Here is a 13,969-nt window from a genome sequence, read left to right as displayed (position 1 = left end):
ACTAACAGAGACCTGGATATCCCCACAGAACACTGCTACACCAGCTGCTTTATCCTCTGCCTATGCTTTCTCTCACTCACCTCGAGAAACAGGCAGGGGTGGTGGTACAGGTTTATTGCTGTCAAAGAAATGGTGCTTTACACCTCTCCTCTTGTCTCATTTAACCATCTCCTCTTTTGAATTCCATGCCATTTCAGTTACTTCTCCAATTAACCTTATCATTGTTGTTTACCGCCCTCCTGGTCCCCTAGGTGACTTCCTGGAAGAAATGGACACACTGCTTAGTGCTTTCCCTTCTGATAGCTCCCCCTGACAGTGCTTGGTGACTTCAACCTCCCCACTGACAAGCTACATTCTTCTTCCCTCCTGTCTCTTCTCGACTCATTCACACTCACACTCAACAGCTACATCCCCACACACAAAGGTGGCAATGTGCTGGACCTGTTTTTCACCCGTCCTTCTCCAGCTACAGACGTGACTGCTACCCCACTACACGTCTCTGATCATCACCTGGTATCCTTCACCATCACTCTCCCTACCCTACCTAAAACTACCTCTCACCCCCTCGCTCTTACCCGCCGCAACCTTTACTCTGTCTCCCCTTCTTCTGTAGCTTCTGGCACTCTTTCTTCCCTTCCTGATCCTGAGTCTTTTTCCTCACTACCCTTGGACTCGGCCACAGATACTTTCCTCTCATCTCTTTCCTCAACTATGGACTTCCTCTGCCCTATGTCCACCAAACCCAAGAAAACGTCTTGTTCTGCTCCTTGGCTTTCAGATGTGCTGCGCAACAATCGAAGAGAGCTAAGATCATCAGAAAGTGGAAGAAATCACAACTTGATGCAGATCTTGATTCTTACCGAACACTTCTTGCCAAGTTCTCCTCAGATGTGACTTCTGCCAAGACTTCCTTCTACAAGGAAAAGCTTGAAGCTTCCTCACATGACCCTCGGAAATTCCACAACATCATCTCTTCTCTGTTCAACCCCCCGGCTCCACCTTCTTCATCCTCCCTGACTGCAGAAGACTTTGCTTCTTTCTACCAGGAGAAGATTGAGGAAATCTGCCGGAACTTCACTTCAGGTCTGACTGCACTTACATCTCAGAGTATGGATTCCCCTACACCCTTGTTGTCGCATTTCTCAACTGTAACAGCTGAAGAGATTCTAAAACTCATCCTGTCTTGCAATCCTACCACCTGCCCATTGGATCCACTCCCTTCCATTATGCTCCAGACCATCTCGCAAGACCTTCTGCCCTTCATTACCACTATCGCCAATAGATCCATAGCATCTGGTCAGGTACCAACTACTTTCAAGAGAGCAAGGGTTATTCCCATCCTGAAGAAACCTGCTCTGGATCCATCAGACATCAGTAACTACAGACCGGTATCACTTCTCTCGTTTCTTTCAAAAATTCTTGAACGCATTGACTTTAATCAACTGTCTGTCTATCTCTCACAGAACAACCTCCAAGACCCCAACCAGTCTGGCTTTAAAGCAGCTCATTCCACAGAGACAGCCCTTTTAGATGTCTCTGAGAAACTACATGCTGCTAGTTCAGCCAAACTCTCATCCGTCCTTATCCTCCTTGACCTTTCAGCAGCGTTTGATACGGTCAACCATAAGACTCTCTTAGCCACCCTCAGGAGTCTTGGGATTTGCGGATCAGCTTGGGAATGGTTCGCTTCCTACCTGGAAGGACGTTCATATCAGGTAACATGGAGGGGAGTGACATCTGCTCCACGCAGACTCTCCACTGGTGTCCCACAAGGCTCAGTACTTGGTCCTCTTCTTTTCTCCCTGTATACTCACTCTCTTGGTGAAGTTATTTCCTCACATGGGTTCTCTTACCACTGCTATGCTGATGATACACAACTTATCTTCTCTTTCCCACCCGCAGATGCCACAGCTTCTGACCGGATCTCAGCATGTCTGGCAGAAATTTCATCATGGATGACTGCTCATCAGTTAAAGCTTAATCCTAGCAAAACTGAGCTGCTCTTCATCCCAGGAGATTCATCCCCAGGTCATGATCTTGCTATATCCTTGCACAACGATCTGATCTCCCCTTCAGCCACAGCTCGCAACCTTGGGGTAACCATGGACAATCAACTGTCCTTTTCCTCTCATGTTGCTAATGTGACTCGCTCATGTCGGTTTCTTCTCTACAACATTAGAAGGATTCGGCCATTTCTGTCCACACAGGCTGCTCAGGTACTTGTTCAGTCCCTTGTCATTTCTAGACTGGATTACGGCAATGCACTGCTGGCAGGTCTACCTATGAACGCAATCTGTCCTCTGCAAATGATCCAAAATGCAGCTGCCCGGCTTGTTTTCAACCTGCCAAAGTTCTCGCATACCACCCCGCTGCTGCGATCCCTCCACTGGCTTCTGGTAGCTGCACGCATCAGATTCAAAACACTGATGCTGGCCTACAAAGCCAAAAATGGACCAGCTCCCTCTTACCTCAAAGCCCTCATCACTCCTCGCACTGCACCCCGCACCCTCCGATCTATCAGCACTGCTCGACTGGTTCCACCATCTCTCAGGGTAAGAGGCAAGTATACTACAAGACTCTTCTCTGTACTGGCACCAAGGTGGTGGAATGAACTTCCCCTAGAGGTCCGGACAGCTGAGTCACTGGATATTTTCAAGCGGCGGTTGAAGACCTACTTATTCAGGAAACACTTCAACTAGCACTTCTTTCCTTATCTTTCGCATTTTTAAAAAAAAAAAAAAACACTCCTTTGACACTTTTTCATTGTAACTTTGAACAAATGTTTTAAATGGTATCTTAAGTATGTAACTTAGTGAGCCAGCATTAATGTATTCAATGTTAGAGATTTAAGCACTTATGTACGTCGCTCTGGATAAGGGCGTCCGCCAAATGCTGTAAATGTAGTTATATACATCAGCCACATCTAACAGGTAAATTGAACTGTTTGGTTTAAGCCAAGTTTCAATGAGAATTTTATTTACAATAAGTGCTTTGGATGCAAGGGATCTAATGTTCAGAAGCCCAAAGTTTTGATTTTGCTTCTTTATTTGGCATTTATCTGGTTTAATTATGGTAAGACTATTTAGAAAACATTTCATGACTTTACTCTTGGATTTTATTTTCTTACACAGTTTTTGTGGAACATACACAGTTTCACAGTTTTTACAGTACAGGATAAGTTATGTGTGCTTTTGTATCAATTTTATGATGAGGTGATTGATAGCTATCATAAGTATTTGAATTGTGATTTACCAGAGAGATGGTGCACAGCACCCTGGTGATGTTTTCCAAGAGGATTTCCGCTCCAACTCTGATGGGGTGCAGGCCTAGGATGCTCCTTGATTGTTGTAAATAACAATCAAGGATTACTTTACATAATTTACAGAAGAAATCATTAACTTTACAGTTATGCAATCCACACATGAAATTAAAATAGTTGGAAAGAAGTATCTAGAAAAACTAGAAGTATCTAGACCCATCTATTTGATCACACAATTATAAGTTATAATATATAAGCAATTATAAGTTGTTTCTCTTCTCCAACGGTATACTTTGTCAGTGCTGAAAATGTGAATAGTATTGGTTGTAATTGTGTGTTCAGGTGTGTTCTCTGTGAGGGCAGAGCTAGGTGAGAAGGTGGAGTCTGTGTATGACGAGGAGCTGATTGATTGTGAAGTGAATGGTAACTGGACACCGCAAGAAAAGGCTCTTCATGAGGCTCGGCTCAAAGCGAAGGCTAAACGTCGCCAAAGGAAGTCGTCATCATCGCGTGACTCCACCCATGATTCTCTGTCAGAGTGTGTGGGTGGGGACGTGACTGACCCTCACAGCCCTAAAGGAAGAACGCAAACAAATGACAGGAAGTCCCGCATGGGGAAAGGACGAGGGCTGCCCAAAAAAGGTAAGTGGCATTGCTAATGTTAACACACACATGCCCTGAATTACTGAACATTGATCCTGAATTGTAGTGCATGTTTTATATGTATATCTGTGAAGTCATAGGGAACCATGTGGATGGTCACTTTCCATGAATGTCAGTCGATGTTCTGGGGAAATTAAAATGTTGTGAAGTACAATTTTAATGTCACAATGATTTAATGTAACTTTGTGATCTGTTACTGCAATTCCTAGGGTGTGTTTTTCTGTGTGAATGTATAGGTGGAGCTGGGGGAAAGGGTGTGTGGGGAGCTGCTGGGTTGGTGTATGAGATGGAGGAACCAGACTGTAAAGATCCAAATTATGATGAGTCTGCACAGGTGAGTGGAACATACTCCTGCCTAGCACTATTTATTAGGAGCTTGAAATTATAAAGCTGTGTGGGTGTGTCTGTGTAGGGGCACACAGTATATGCCACGGTGGTTCCTGAGCTAGAGGAAGAAGACCTAGAGAAGTTTATGAACCCCATGATACAGGAGTACTTTGAACATGGAGACACTAAAGAGGTGGAGGTGAGTTGTGTATGCATGTGTGTTTATTTTTATAGCGCTTTTAGCAATTCACATCATCTCAAAGCAGCTTTACAGAAGTATAGCAACAGAAAAAACTAGCTACTAAGAATATAAAAAATAAATACATTTAAAAATTTAAAATTAAGTTATTATATATCTCTAATATCTATCCCTAATGAGCAAGCCAGAGGTGACAGTGGCAAGGAAAAAATCCCTGAGATGATATGAGGAAGAAACCTTGAGAGGAACCAGGCTCAGGATCGAACCCATCCACATTTGGGTGACGCTGGACAGTAAATAATGTAAATGTACATAATGTCCTTTCTACAACAGTTTATAATTGTGCAAGCAAGAGCTCCTGAGGAATTAATGGGTCAGCACAAACTCAAGTTCACCATAAACCCAACCCTAATTCCTTCCTGCCAAAGGGTTTAAATGATTGCTGATAAAGGCCAGACCATACAGCTGACTGATGCAAAATTGGTTCAACGAAGGCATGACAGTCTCCCCAGGTGGCCACATCCACAGCAATCCCAGGAGTCACTGGCTGACCATGCAGGTCAATTCCCGGCAGAGTGAACACCGGGCGACGGAGACTCCAACTAGGGGTACAATGTAAGGATTGATTAAGTTACTAAGAAGAGGCAATCAGGCTAGGAACACAGAGCACTGGGAGCGGCATGTACAGCTTGACAGAGAGCGAGAAAGAGAGAGGAGAAAATGGATAGGTGTGATTTTATTCATGTGATGGACAATGTACAGTGGCAAGAAAAAGTATGTGAGCCTTTGGAATTTCATGGTTTTCTGAACAAATTTGTCATAAAGTGATCTGATCTTCATCTAAGTCAAGGGTATTGACAAACAATGTGTCTAAAAATAATTACACATAAAATTCTGATCTTTCATGTCTTTATTGAACATACTCATTCAACATTCAAAATGGCAGTGGAAAAAGTAAGTGAACCCTTAGATTTAATAACTGGTTGCCAGCCGCCCACTTTGGCAACAATAACCTCAACCAGGTGCTTCCTGTAGCTGTGGATCAGATCTGCACATCGTTGAGGAGGAATTTTAGCCCATTCTTCCTGGCAGAACTGCTTTAGCTCCGTCATATTCTTTGGACGTCTCATGTGTATGGCCCTCTTCAAGTCAATCTATAGCATCTCTATTGGGTTGAGGTCTCGGCTCTGACTTGGCCACTCCAAAAGGCGGATTTTGTTTTTCTGTTGCTCCGGTGTTTTGGGTCGTTATCCTGTTGCATCACCCACCTTCTACACAGTTTCAGCTGATGTACAGACATTATCACATTATCCTGAAGAATTGTCTGATATACTTGGGAATTCATCTTCCCCTCAGTGATTGCAAGCTGGCCAGGCCCTGATGCAGCAAAGCAGGCCCAAATCATGATGTTTCCTCCACCATACTTTACAGTTGGGATAATGTATTCATGATGATATGCCATGCCCTTTCTACGCCAGATGTAGTGCTGTGTTTTTTCCATATAGTTCAATCTTAGTTTCATCAGTCCACAAAACATTTTGCCGATACTGCTGTGGCGTGTCAATGTGCTCTTTTGCAAACTTCAGGCATGCAGCAATGCTCTTTTTAGTAAGCAGTGGCTTCCTTTGTGGTGTCCTGCTGTGGATACCCTGCTTGTTCAGTGTTTTACATATTGTAGACTCATGAACAGAGATGTTTGCAAGTTCCAATGATGCCTTCAAATCTTTTGCTGTAATTCGGGGTTGATTCTTTACCTCACTGATGAGTCTTCCTTGTGCTCTTGGTGTCATGACCGGGCGCCCACTTCTTGGTAGAGCAACAGTCCCAAAGCGTCTCCATTTGTAGATTGTTTGCCTAAATGTAGACTGGTGAAACATAAACATGTTCTTCTTGTGCAGGGCAAACTCCAAAATTTTGAGGGGTTTTTATCAGTCAAAGTATCTGTAGTCCAAACGTATTATCTTAACGAGACTCCAGGGGTGCTAAAACCTGACTCCAGTTAGCTTTTTTCAGGTCGTTAACTCAAGGATTCACATAATTTTTCTGCCATGCTCTGAGGTTTTTTGGTTGTTCTCAATAAAGACATGAAAGATCAGAATTATTTTGTGTAATTATTTTTAGACACATTGTTTGTCAATACCCTTGACTTAGATGAAGATCAGATCACATTTTATGACTAATTTATTCAGAAAAACCATGAAATTCCAAAAGGTTCACATACATTTTTTGCTACTGTACATTATCTGCAAAGTGCAGACAGTGACTTCAGCAAGTTATGACCGCATAACTAAAAGGGAGAGCTAGAACGTGACGGAGACATGAGGGCTACCTCCACTGCACGGTCTGCAAACCTGAGCGAATTGCGAGGGTGATAAGCTGACAGCATCCAGACATCCCAGTTCACCAAACACTCTATGCCCATGAAACTTCTAAAGCCCTAGCTAATTTCACATGTTTTAAGATGGAGTCTCCTATAACTCTTGAGTGAGATCTCTTTCAGGTTTCTCAGATGGTGCTCCACTGGGGAGAGCAAACTAGGTTCTAACTTATCAAGTAAAATAACATGGTCAGTGGTATCAAAAGCTGCACCAAGATCAAGCAACACCAGCAAAGATTGATGACAACCCTGATCAGAGACCAGTAACACGTCATTTACTACATTAAATAGTAAAGTCTCTGTGCTATGATGAGGCCTAAATCCTGACTGATACATTTCATGAGTACTACTACATAGGACCTTTTCTAGGATTTTGGAGATGTAAAGGAGGTTTGATACTGGCCTAGAGATGGACAGCTGTCTTGGGTTGAAGTCAGGTTTTTAATCAACGCTTTGGTGACCGCTAATATATCTAGAACTACAATATCTAGGGTGTAGCGAAATACTGACCCTAAACAGTAGCAGACTTAATTTTACATTTATCAAGGTAGCATAGCTTCTGATCGAGACACTGTGTCTATTTTCTATATTTAATCCAAGTGTTAGAACAAGACCAGCAGTGTGACCTCCATTATGAGTGGGTCCTTTTACATTCTGGTTAACCCCTACCGAATCTAATATGGACATAGCTGCTGTTCTCAGAGGATCTTCTAGGTTATCAAAATGAATATTAATGTCTCCAACAATTTCTGCTTTGTATAAAGAAATAACTAGGTTTGAAATGAAAACCTGCAAATTCACAGAGGAATTCAGAATATGGTCCAGGAGTTAAACATATGTCTAGATTCTTACTTGTCTCTGAGCTTATCATCATGAATAACTGTGACTGTAACCGGGTGGACAAGTTTTGTTTAAGGACACAAACTCGTTTGGTATTACCCATGTTTCTGTTCGACACAGAACACTTCTGATCAGTAATCATTTCATTAACAATAAGAGCTTTATATGCAAGAGATCTTATATTTAACAGTCCTAGATTCAGATTTTACATTTGGCAGATGCCCTCATCCAGAGCAACATAAAAAATTGCTCTAGTCTCTATCATTGAATGCATTTACAGCATTTGGCATGAATGCATGAACTCTGGTTCACTAGGCTACAGACTTAAGATACCATGAGCCTAAATCACTTTTGAAAGTTTAATTTATTTTTTTTTTCACATGTACAACAAACAGGGAAGGAAGTGCTAGCTGAAGTGTTTCATGAATAAGTAGGTCTTCAACTGTTGTTTGAAAATAGCCAGTGACTCAGCTGTCTGGACCACTAGGGGAAGTTCATTACACCACCTTGGTGCCAGAACAGAAAAGAGAACAAAGGTGCTGGCTGTGTATTCAATTTGATCTATTTTTATGCCAATAAGGTTACGAACACATTTTCTGAGTGCTTAAAGATTTATTTTTTTTAGCTCTGGAAACAGACACAGTCTCTATATTGTGAATCCTGGCTGAATGCAGCTAGCAGACGGTCAGATTAGCCTGCTCTCTGTTTTTGGATTGTCAACTTCTTAAACTATATACTGTGTTGCAAAAAATGCGAGCAGCACCTTTCATATGAGGTATAGACACTGTCCTGTCCTAACAGGTCAGCCTTGCCCTCAAAAGCACTACCAGGACATCCAGCAGTTCATTGACCATAACCTGCTGTATGCTAAATCGCCACACCACATTGAGATGGGGCCAGAACATACTACAGCATTGGGCATCACCTTCGCCTCTTTACACACCTCTACAATATTACTCTTAGTAAACTCTGACTAGCAAAGGTGAATATCGTTATCTCCTACAGTGCAGCTGGAGTCCCTAAAGCCCTAGCTAATTTCACATGTTTTAAGATGGAGTCTCCTATAACTCTTGAGTGAGATCTCTTTCAGGTTTCTCAGATGGTGCTCCACTGAGGAGAGCAAACTAGGTGAATAAAAAAAAAAAAAAAAAAAATATATATATATATATATATATATATATATATATAATATATTATTATTCACACAGTGGTGTTTGCCCCTTTCTGATTTTGTATTTTTTTGGATGTCTGTCACACTGGTTTCAGATCATAAAACAAATTTAAATATTAGTCAAAGATAACACACGTAAACACAATATGCAGTTTTTAAATGAAGGTTTTTATTATTAAGGGAAAACAAAATCCAAACCTACATGGCCCTGTGTGGAAAACGTGTTTGCCCCTAAACCTAATAACTGGCTGGTCCACCCTTAGCAGAAAGAACCGCAATCAAGCATTTGCTATAACTTGCAATGAGTCTGTTACAGCGCTGTGGAGGAATTTTGGTCCACTCATCTTTGCCGAATTTTTGTAATTCAGCCATATTGGAGGGTTTTCGAGCATGAACGTCTTTTTAAGGTCATGCCACAGCATCTCAATAGAATTCAGGTCAGGACTTTGACTAGGCCAGTCCAAAGTCTCCTTTTTTATTCTTCAGCCATTCAGAGGTGGACTTGCTGGTGTGTTTTGGATCATTGTCCTGCTGCAGAACCCAAGTTTGCTTCAGCTTGAGGTCACGAACAGATGGCCACACTTTGTCCTTCAGGTTTTTTTTGGTAGACAGCAGAATTCATGGTTCCATTTTTAACTGCAAGTTTTCCAGGTCCTGAAGCAGCAAAGCAGCTCCGTCACACTACCACCACCATATTTTACTGTTGGTATGATGTTCTTTTTTCTGAAATGCAGTGTTACTTTTATGCCAGATGTAATGGGACACACACCTTCCAAAATTTTTTCATCTTTTGTCTTGTCAGCCCACAGAGTATTTTCCCCAAAATCTCGGAGATCATCAAGATATTTTCTGGCAAATCTGAGACGAGACAGCAAATATTTTTCACACAGGGCCATGTGGGTTTGGATTTTGTTTTCCCTTCATAATAAAAACCTTCATTTTAAAAACTACATGTTGTGTTTAATTGTGATATCTTTGACTAATATTTAAATTTGTTTAATGATCTGAAACATTAAAGTGAATTGTAATTGTCCATGATTGAAGAAAGAAACACTCCGATATTCTGTTAGCTGTCCTCACTATCTGCTGCAGGGTCTTGCAGTCCCTGCAGCAGTATTGCATTTTCCAAACCAGGTAGTGATGAAGCTGCTTAAGATGCTCCCTAAAAATGTGGCCAGGATGAAAGGTGGGAGATGGGCTTTCCTCAGCCTTCACAGATTTGAGACGTTGCTGGTCTTTCTTGCTGATTAAGCTGGTGTTGTGGGACCCGATGATGTTTGTCAAGAGCACCAAATTCCTTCTTAAATAATTGTTAGAGATATATAGTAACTTGAACATTTTTATTCTGTTTCTATACTTATGTATAGCTGTTTCAGACAATGTGAATTGTTAAAAGTAAAATAAATTGAATTGAACTGTAACTGTAATCAACAGGTTGTCAACTCAAGAACAGGCTATTAGCTCTTGCACCACCTCACTGTTGACTCATTGTTCTTGTTGTTGAGACCCACCATGGTTGTGTCAAGAGTCAAGTCAGGTTTTATTGTCATTTTAACCATATATAGCAGTTGATGAACACAGTGAAATTAAACAAAATTCCTTCAGGACCCTGGTGCTATGTAAAGACACAGATTAAATTTTACTTTTTAGACCTTAGTTCTGTGTGGATTTAGGTAGCTCTATTAAAATAAAGTGCATGCGTGCAACCTTGCTCAAACAGTGCAAGACAAAGGATGGTGCAAACAGACAACACAATATACTATAAGGCAGATACTTAGAGCCAGTGCAGATAGTTGATCTGGTGTGCAAGTAGCAGCATTTAAAAAGTAGTAATATGCAAAAACATATATGTGCGTGAGTGTAAGTCCAGCACCTGAGTGTTGAGGATTCGGATAGCTTGAGGGAAGGCATTGTTACACAGTCTGTGTTTGATTTGGCTCAAGCTGTGCATTGCTGTGCAGTAATGAGTCAGCAAATTGAACAGTGCAGTGCAGACATATATGGTACTGTATGTAGTGAAGTGTAGGCTTATCGGCATGTAATGCAGTTATTTTTAGTGAAGTCTGTATGTTAGATGCTCCTGAAGGACCTGAACCTGGGACCCCGCCAGTGTATGTTCCCATCTCTGGCTGTGTGTTTGTCTCTGGAATGTAAAGCCAGTCAGCGTGAGCTCACATCTCGTCTGCTGTCTGACCTCATCACAAAACAAGTCCTTAATGAGGGTGATATTACTACTGCCTTCAATCACACACTCGCGCAGCTGCCTGAGCTCATCTTGGATACACCTGATGCTCCACAGGTAACGCACATTTGCATTTCCAAACACACTTTGACACAAACAGCACAATTAGCTCATTTTGTGTATACATTGATGCCTCGAGATACGAGTGCTTTGACATACGAATTTTTTGAGATACGAGCTGTGATTCGACCAAATATTTGTCTTGATATACGAGCAAATTTTTGAGATACGAGCATCCAAGCCGCTGCCACCGAAACAAAGATCCCCAACAACCACGTGTGCTCTGTTTCCCCCGCCTCAGCTTCCCGCGTCTCACTCGGTTAAAGCCGCCTTTCCACTGCACATGACAAACGACGGCCTATAAACAGGAAGTCGTTCATTTCCTATGGAGAGTCGCAATTCGTAATTTTCGGATCCGTTTGTGCGACTACACCGCATCCGATATGCTGACCGCACAGGTTTTTATTAAAACGACCGGCAGATGTTAGTGAGGAAAGAGAGACAAAAAAGGCAAAAACAAGTGAAGAGAAAAGCGATGAAGAAAATTAAGCAAAATTAATGTAAAGAAAACAGAAATTGTAGCAATTAAGTTCAGTTAAGTTAAGAGAATTTCAGTTCTGTCAGGACCACTTTGTCAAAAGAGAATTTATTAGATGATATGCATACAGTTAGTGTTGGCGATATGGTTCTGTTCTGGACAAGAATCCACGCGCGGAGAGCAGCGACTAGAAAATAGAATAGACCTCCCCATATAACAGAACCACTAATCATGCATAGATATGCTCGCTTACGCGTTTCTGGAAAGTAATAAATGAATGAATGGATGAATAAATAATTAAATAATTAGAGAGGGAGAGAGAGAGAAAAATATGTGGAGATTTATGACATAAACTGGTACAGCGAACACAGGTTCCGGCATGGTGGAGTCGGGTTTGGAGGAGGGAGTTTAGATCACGTCAGCAGCGAATCGCTAGAGCGGCTCTATGAATTGGAATGTAAATGGTCGGGTAATATGGATGTCGTAACCGGATTGTGCGCGTCGTGGACAGCTGATTAACAGCTGAAGCACTCTTGACGATGTTGGCCTGCCAGAACTAATGCAATGCTTGATTTAAGTTCGTTAATTTTAGTGAAGTTTAGTTAAGTTCCATTTAAGTGTAAAGTAGCATTAAGAGTGTACAGTAGCGAGTACGTGAACGAAAGCGAAAGTGTACGTACGAGACAAAAGTCCTCCTGTTTACTCCTCCCTCAACCTCCGTGCGCATCTTCCGTAAAGTAAAACCAGTTTATTTTTTTTTAACATTCTCTTTTATTACTTTGTTTTTATACAATATTTGTCATTTATAAATACAAATTACTGTGTGCCAGACAGAATGCCTACCTTTATTATTACCCTGTAGGGGTATGTGTATAGATCTATATCTAATAAATAAATGTATGTATGTATGTATGTATGTATGTTTTTAATTTGTTTATTATTATTTTATTTATTTATACAGAGATGTGCTCAAACGTTTGGATACCCTGAAGTAAATTTATCTATTTATGTGAAAATGCAAAATATTTTTTTTCTTATTTAAGGATATGTGAAGCAAAAATTTATGGTCATGTGAAGTCATTATCACATAGTTGTCTGACTCCTTTGTAAAACCTAATGATAACTGAAATCATCTAAACGACACTGTTCAAAAATTTAAAGTTTTGAAACTTTGGCCAAGTTATAAACAGCCAGGTTGACACACACAGAAAATGGCTATTAAATGGAAAGTTTCCACACCTGTAACTGTGACTTTTTTTTTTTTTTAATTAGTGTCTGTGCATAAATAGTCAGTGAGTTTCTCAGCTCATGCACTGACTTCACTGGTTATTGAACCATGGGGAAGACAAAAGAACTACCAATGGACTTGTGTAACTTTATAAAGCAGGAAAAGGATATAAAAAGATATCTAAACACTTTAAAATGCTAGTCAGTACTGTTCAAACTCTGATAATGAGCTGGGAAATAAGAGGTTCTGTTTATACTAAGCCATAGTTAGGTAGTCCAAGGCTTATCCACCCATTTAAAGGAGCACAATAAGGAGGTACTTGAACACAAAACCTGCATGGTTGAGTTGCCAGGAGAAAGCTGGTGAAAAGTATCCCATCCCCACTGTAAAGCATGGTGGTGCATCTCTTGTATGATGGGGCTGTGTGAGCTTAAATGGCACAGGGAAGTTAGTAAAAATTGATGGCAAGATGAATGCTGCATGTTATCAGAGAATACTGGCAGATAATTTGCATTCTACAGTAGAGCCGATCCTAACCTCCCTGGGGCCCTAAGCAAAATTCTGCTTAGGGGCCCTCCTACCTGACCCGTGAGCCATGTAAACCATTTGCCACACATTCACACTTGCACTGGCAGCACTGCACAGCTAATTTAGCTAGTCAGATAGAGACTAGAGACAGAACCACATCAACTTAACTTCACTGTTATTTGCTCTTGCTGGCATCAAACTTGAAGAGAACACAAGTTTACCTGATTGCTGTTCTCGCATTTCACTCTCATTTTGTTTCTTTTTTCTCTTTTCATGGCCAGATGGATAGCTCCGCTTCATATTGTCATCTACACAGTTAACATTAACACGCGCTGTAAAATGAGGCAGGGGGAGGCGAGGCCTTGCGTAATTTGTGGGGCCCTACGCAACTTGTGTAGTGAGCGTATGTGGCCAATAGTCTCTGTTCTAAAGCACGAAAGCTGCACATGGGACGCTCTTGAATGTTCCAACATGACAATGATCCAAAGCACAAGGCACGGTTGACCCTCCGATGGATACAGCAGAAATAATTTAGGCTACTGGATTGGCCATCACAGTCTCCTGACCTCAATATCATTAAGCCACTTTGGGGGATCT

At 41.3% G+C, this 13,969-nt stretch overlaps 1 protein-coding gene across 3 annotated transcripts in view; it reads left to right on the top strand.

The window, feature by feature from the left end:
* pdcd4a (programmed cell death 4a) overlaps window positions 1-13,969 on the top strand; it is a 49,983-nt gene that overhangs the window by 3,829 nt on the left and 32,185 nt on the right. For all 3 annotated transcript variants that reach the window (XR_009648661.1, XM_060873292.1, XM_060873293.1), the window contains exons 2-5: window positions 3,602-3,901; window positions 4,159-4,256; window positions 4,335-4,448; window positions 10,911-11,135. Coding sequence is in view for 2 of the 3 variants with exons in the window: in XM_060873292.1 (XP_060729275.1) it covers window positions 3,602-3,901; window positions 4,159-4,256; window positions 4,335-4,448; window positions 10,911-11,135 (737 nt within the window). In the remaining variant the exon portion in view is untranslated. The remainder of the gene's footprint in view (window positions 1-3,601; window positions 3,902-4,158; window positions 4,257-4,334; window positions 4,449-10,910; window positions 11,136-13,969) is intronic.

This window comes from Tachysurus vachellii, chromosome 6 (assembly GCF_030014155.1).
Source record: "Tachysurus vachellii isolate PV-2020 chromosome 6, HZAU_Pvac_v1, whole genome shotgun sequence".
Lineage (NCBI taxonomy): Eukaryota > Metazoa > Chordata > Actinopteri > Siluriformes > Bagridae > Tachysurus > Tachysurus vachellii.
The sequence above is the reverse complement of the archived record's forward strand: the minus strand, read 5'-3'. Positions and strand labels throughout refer to the sequence as shown.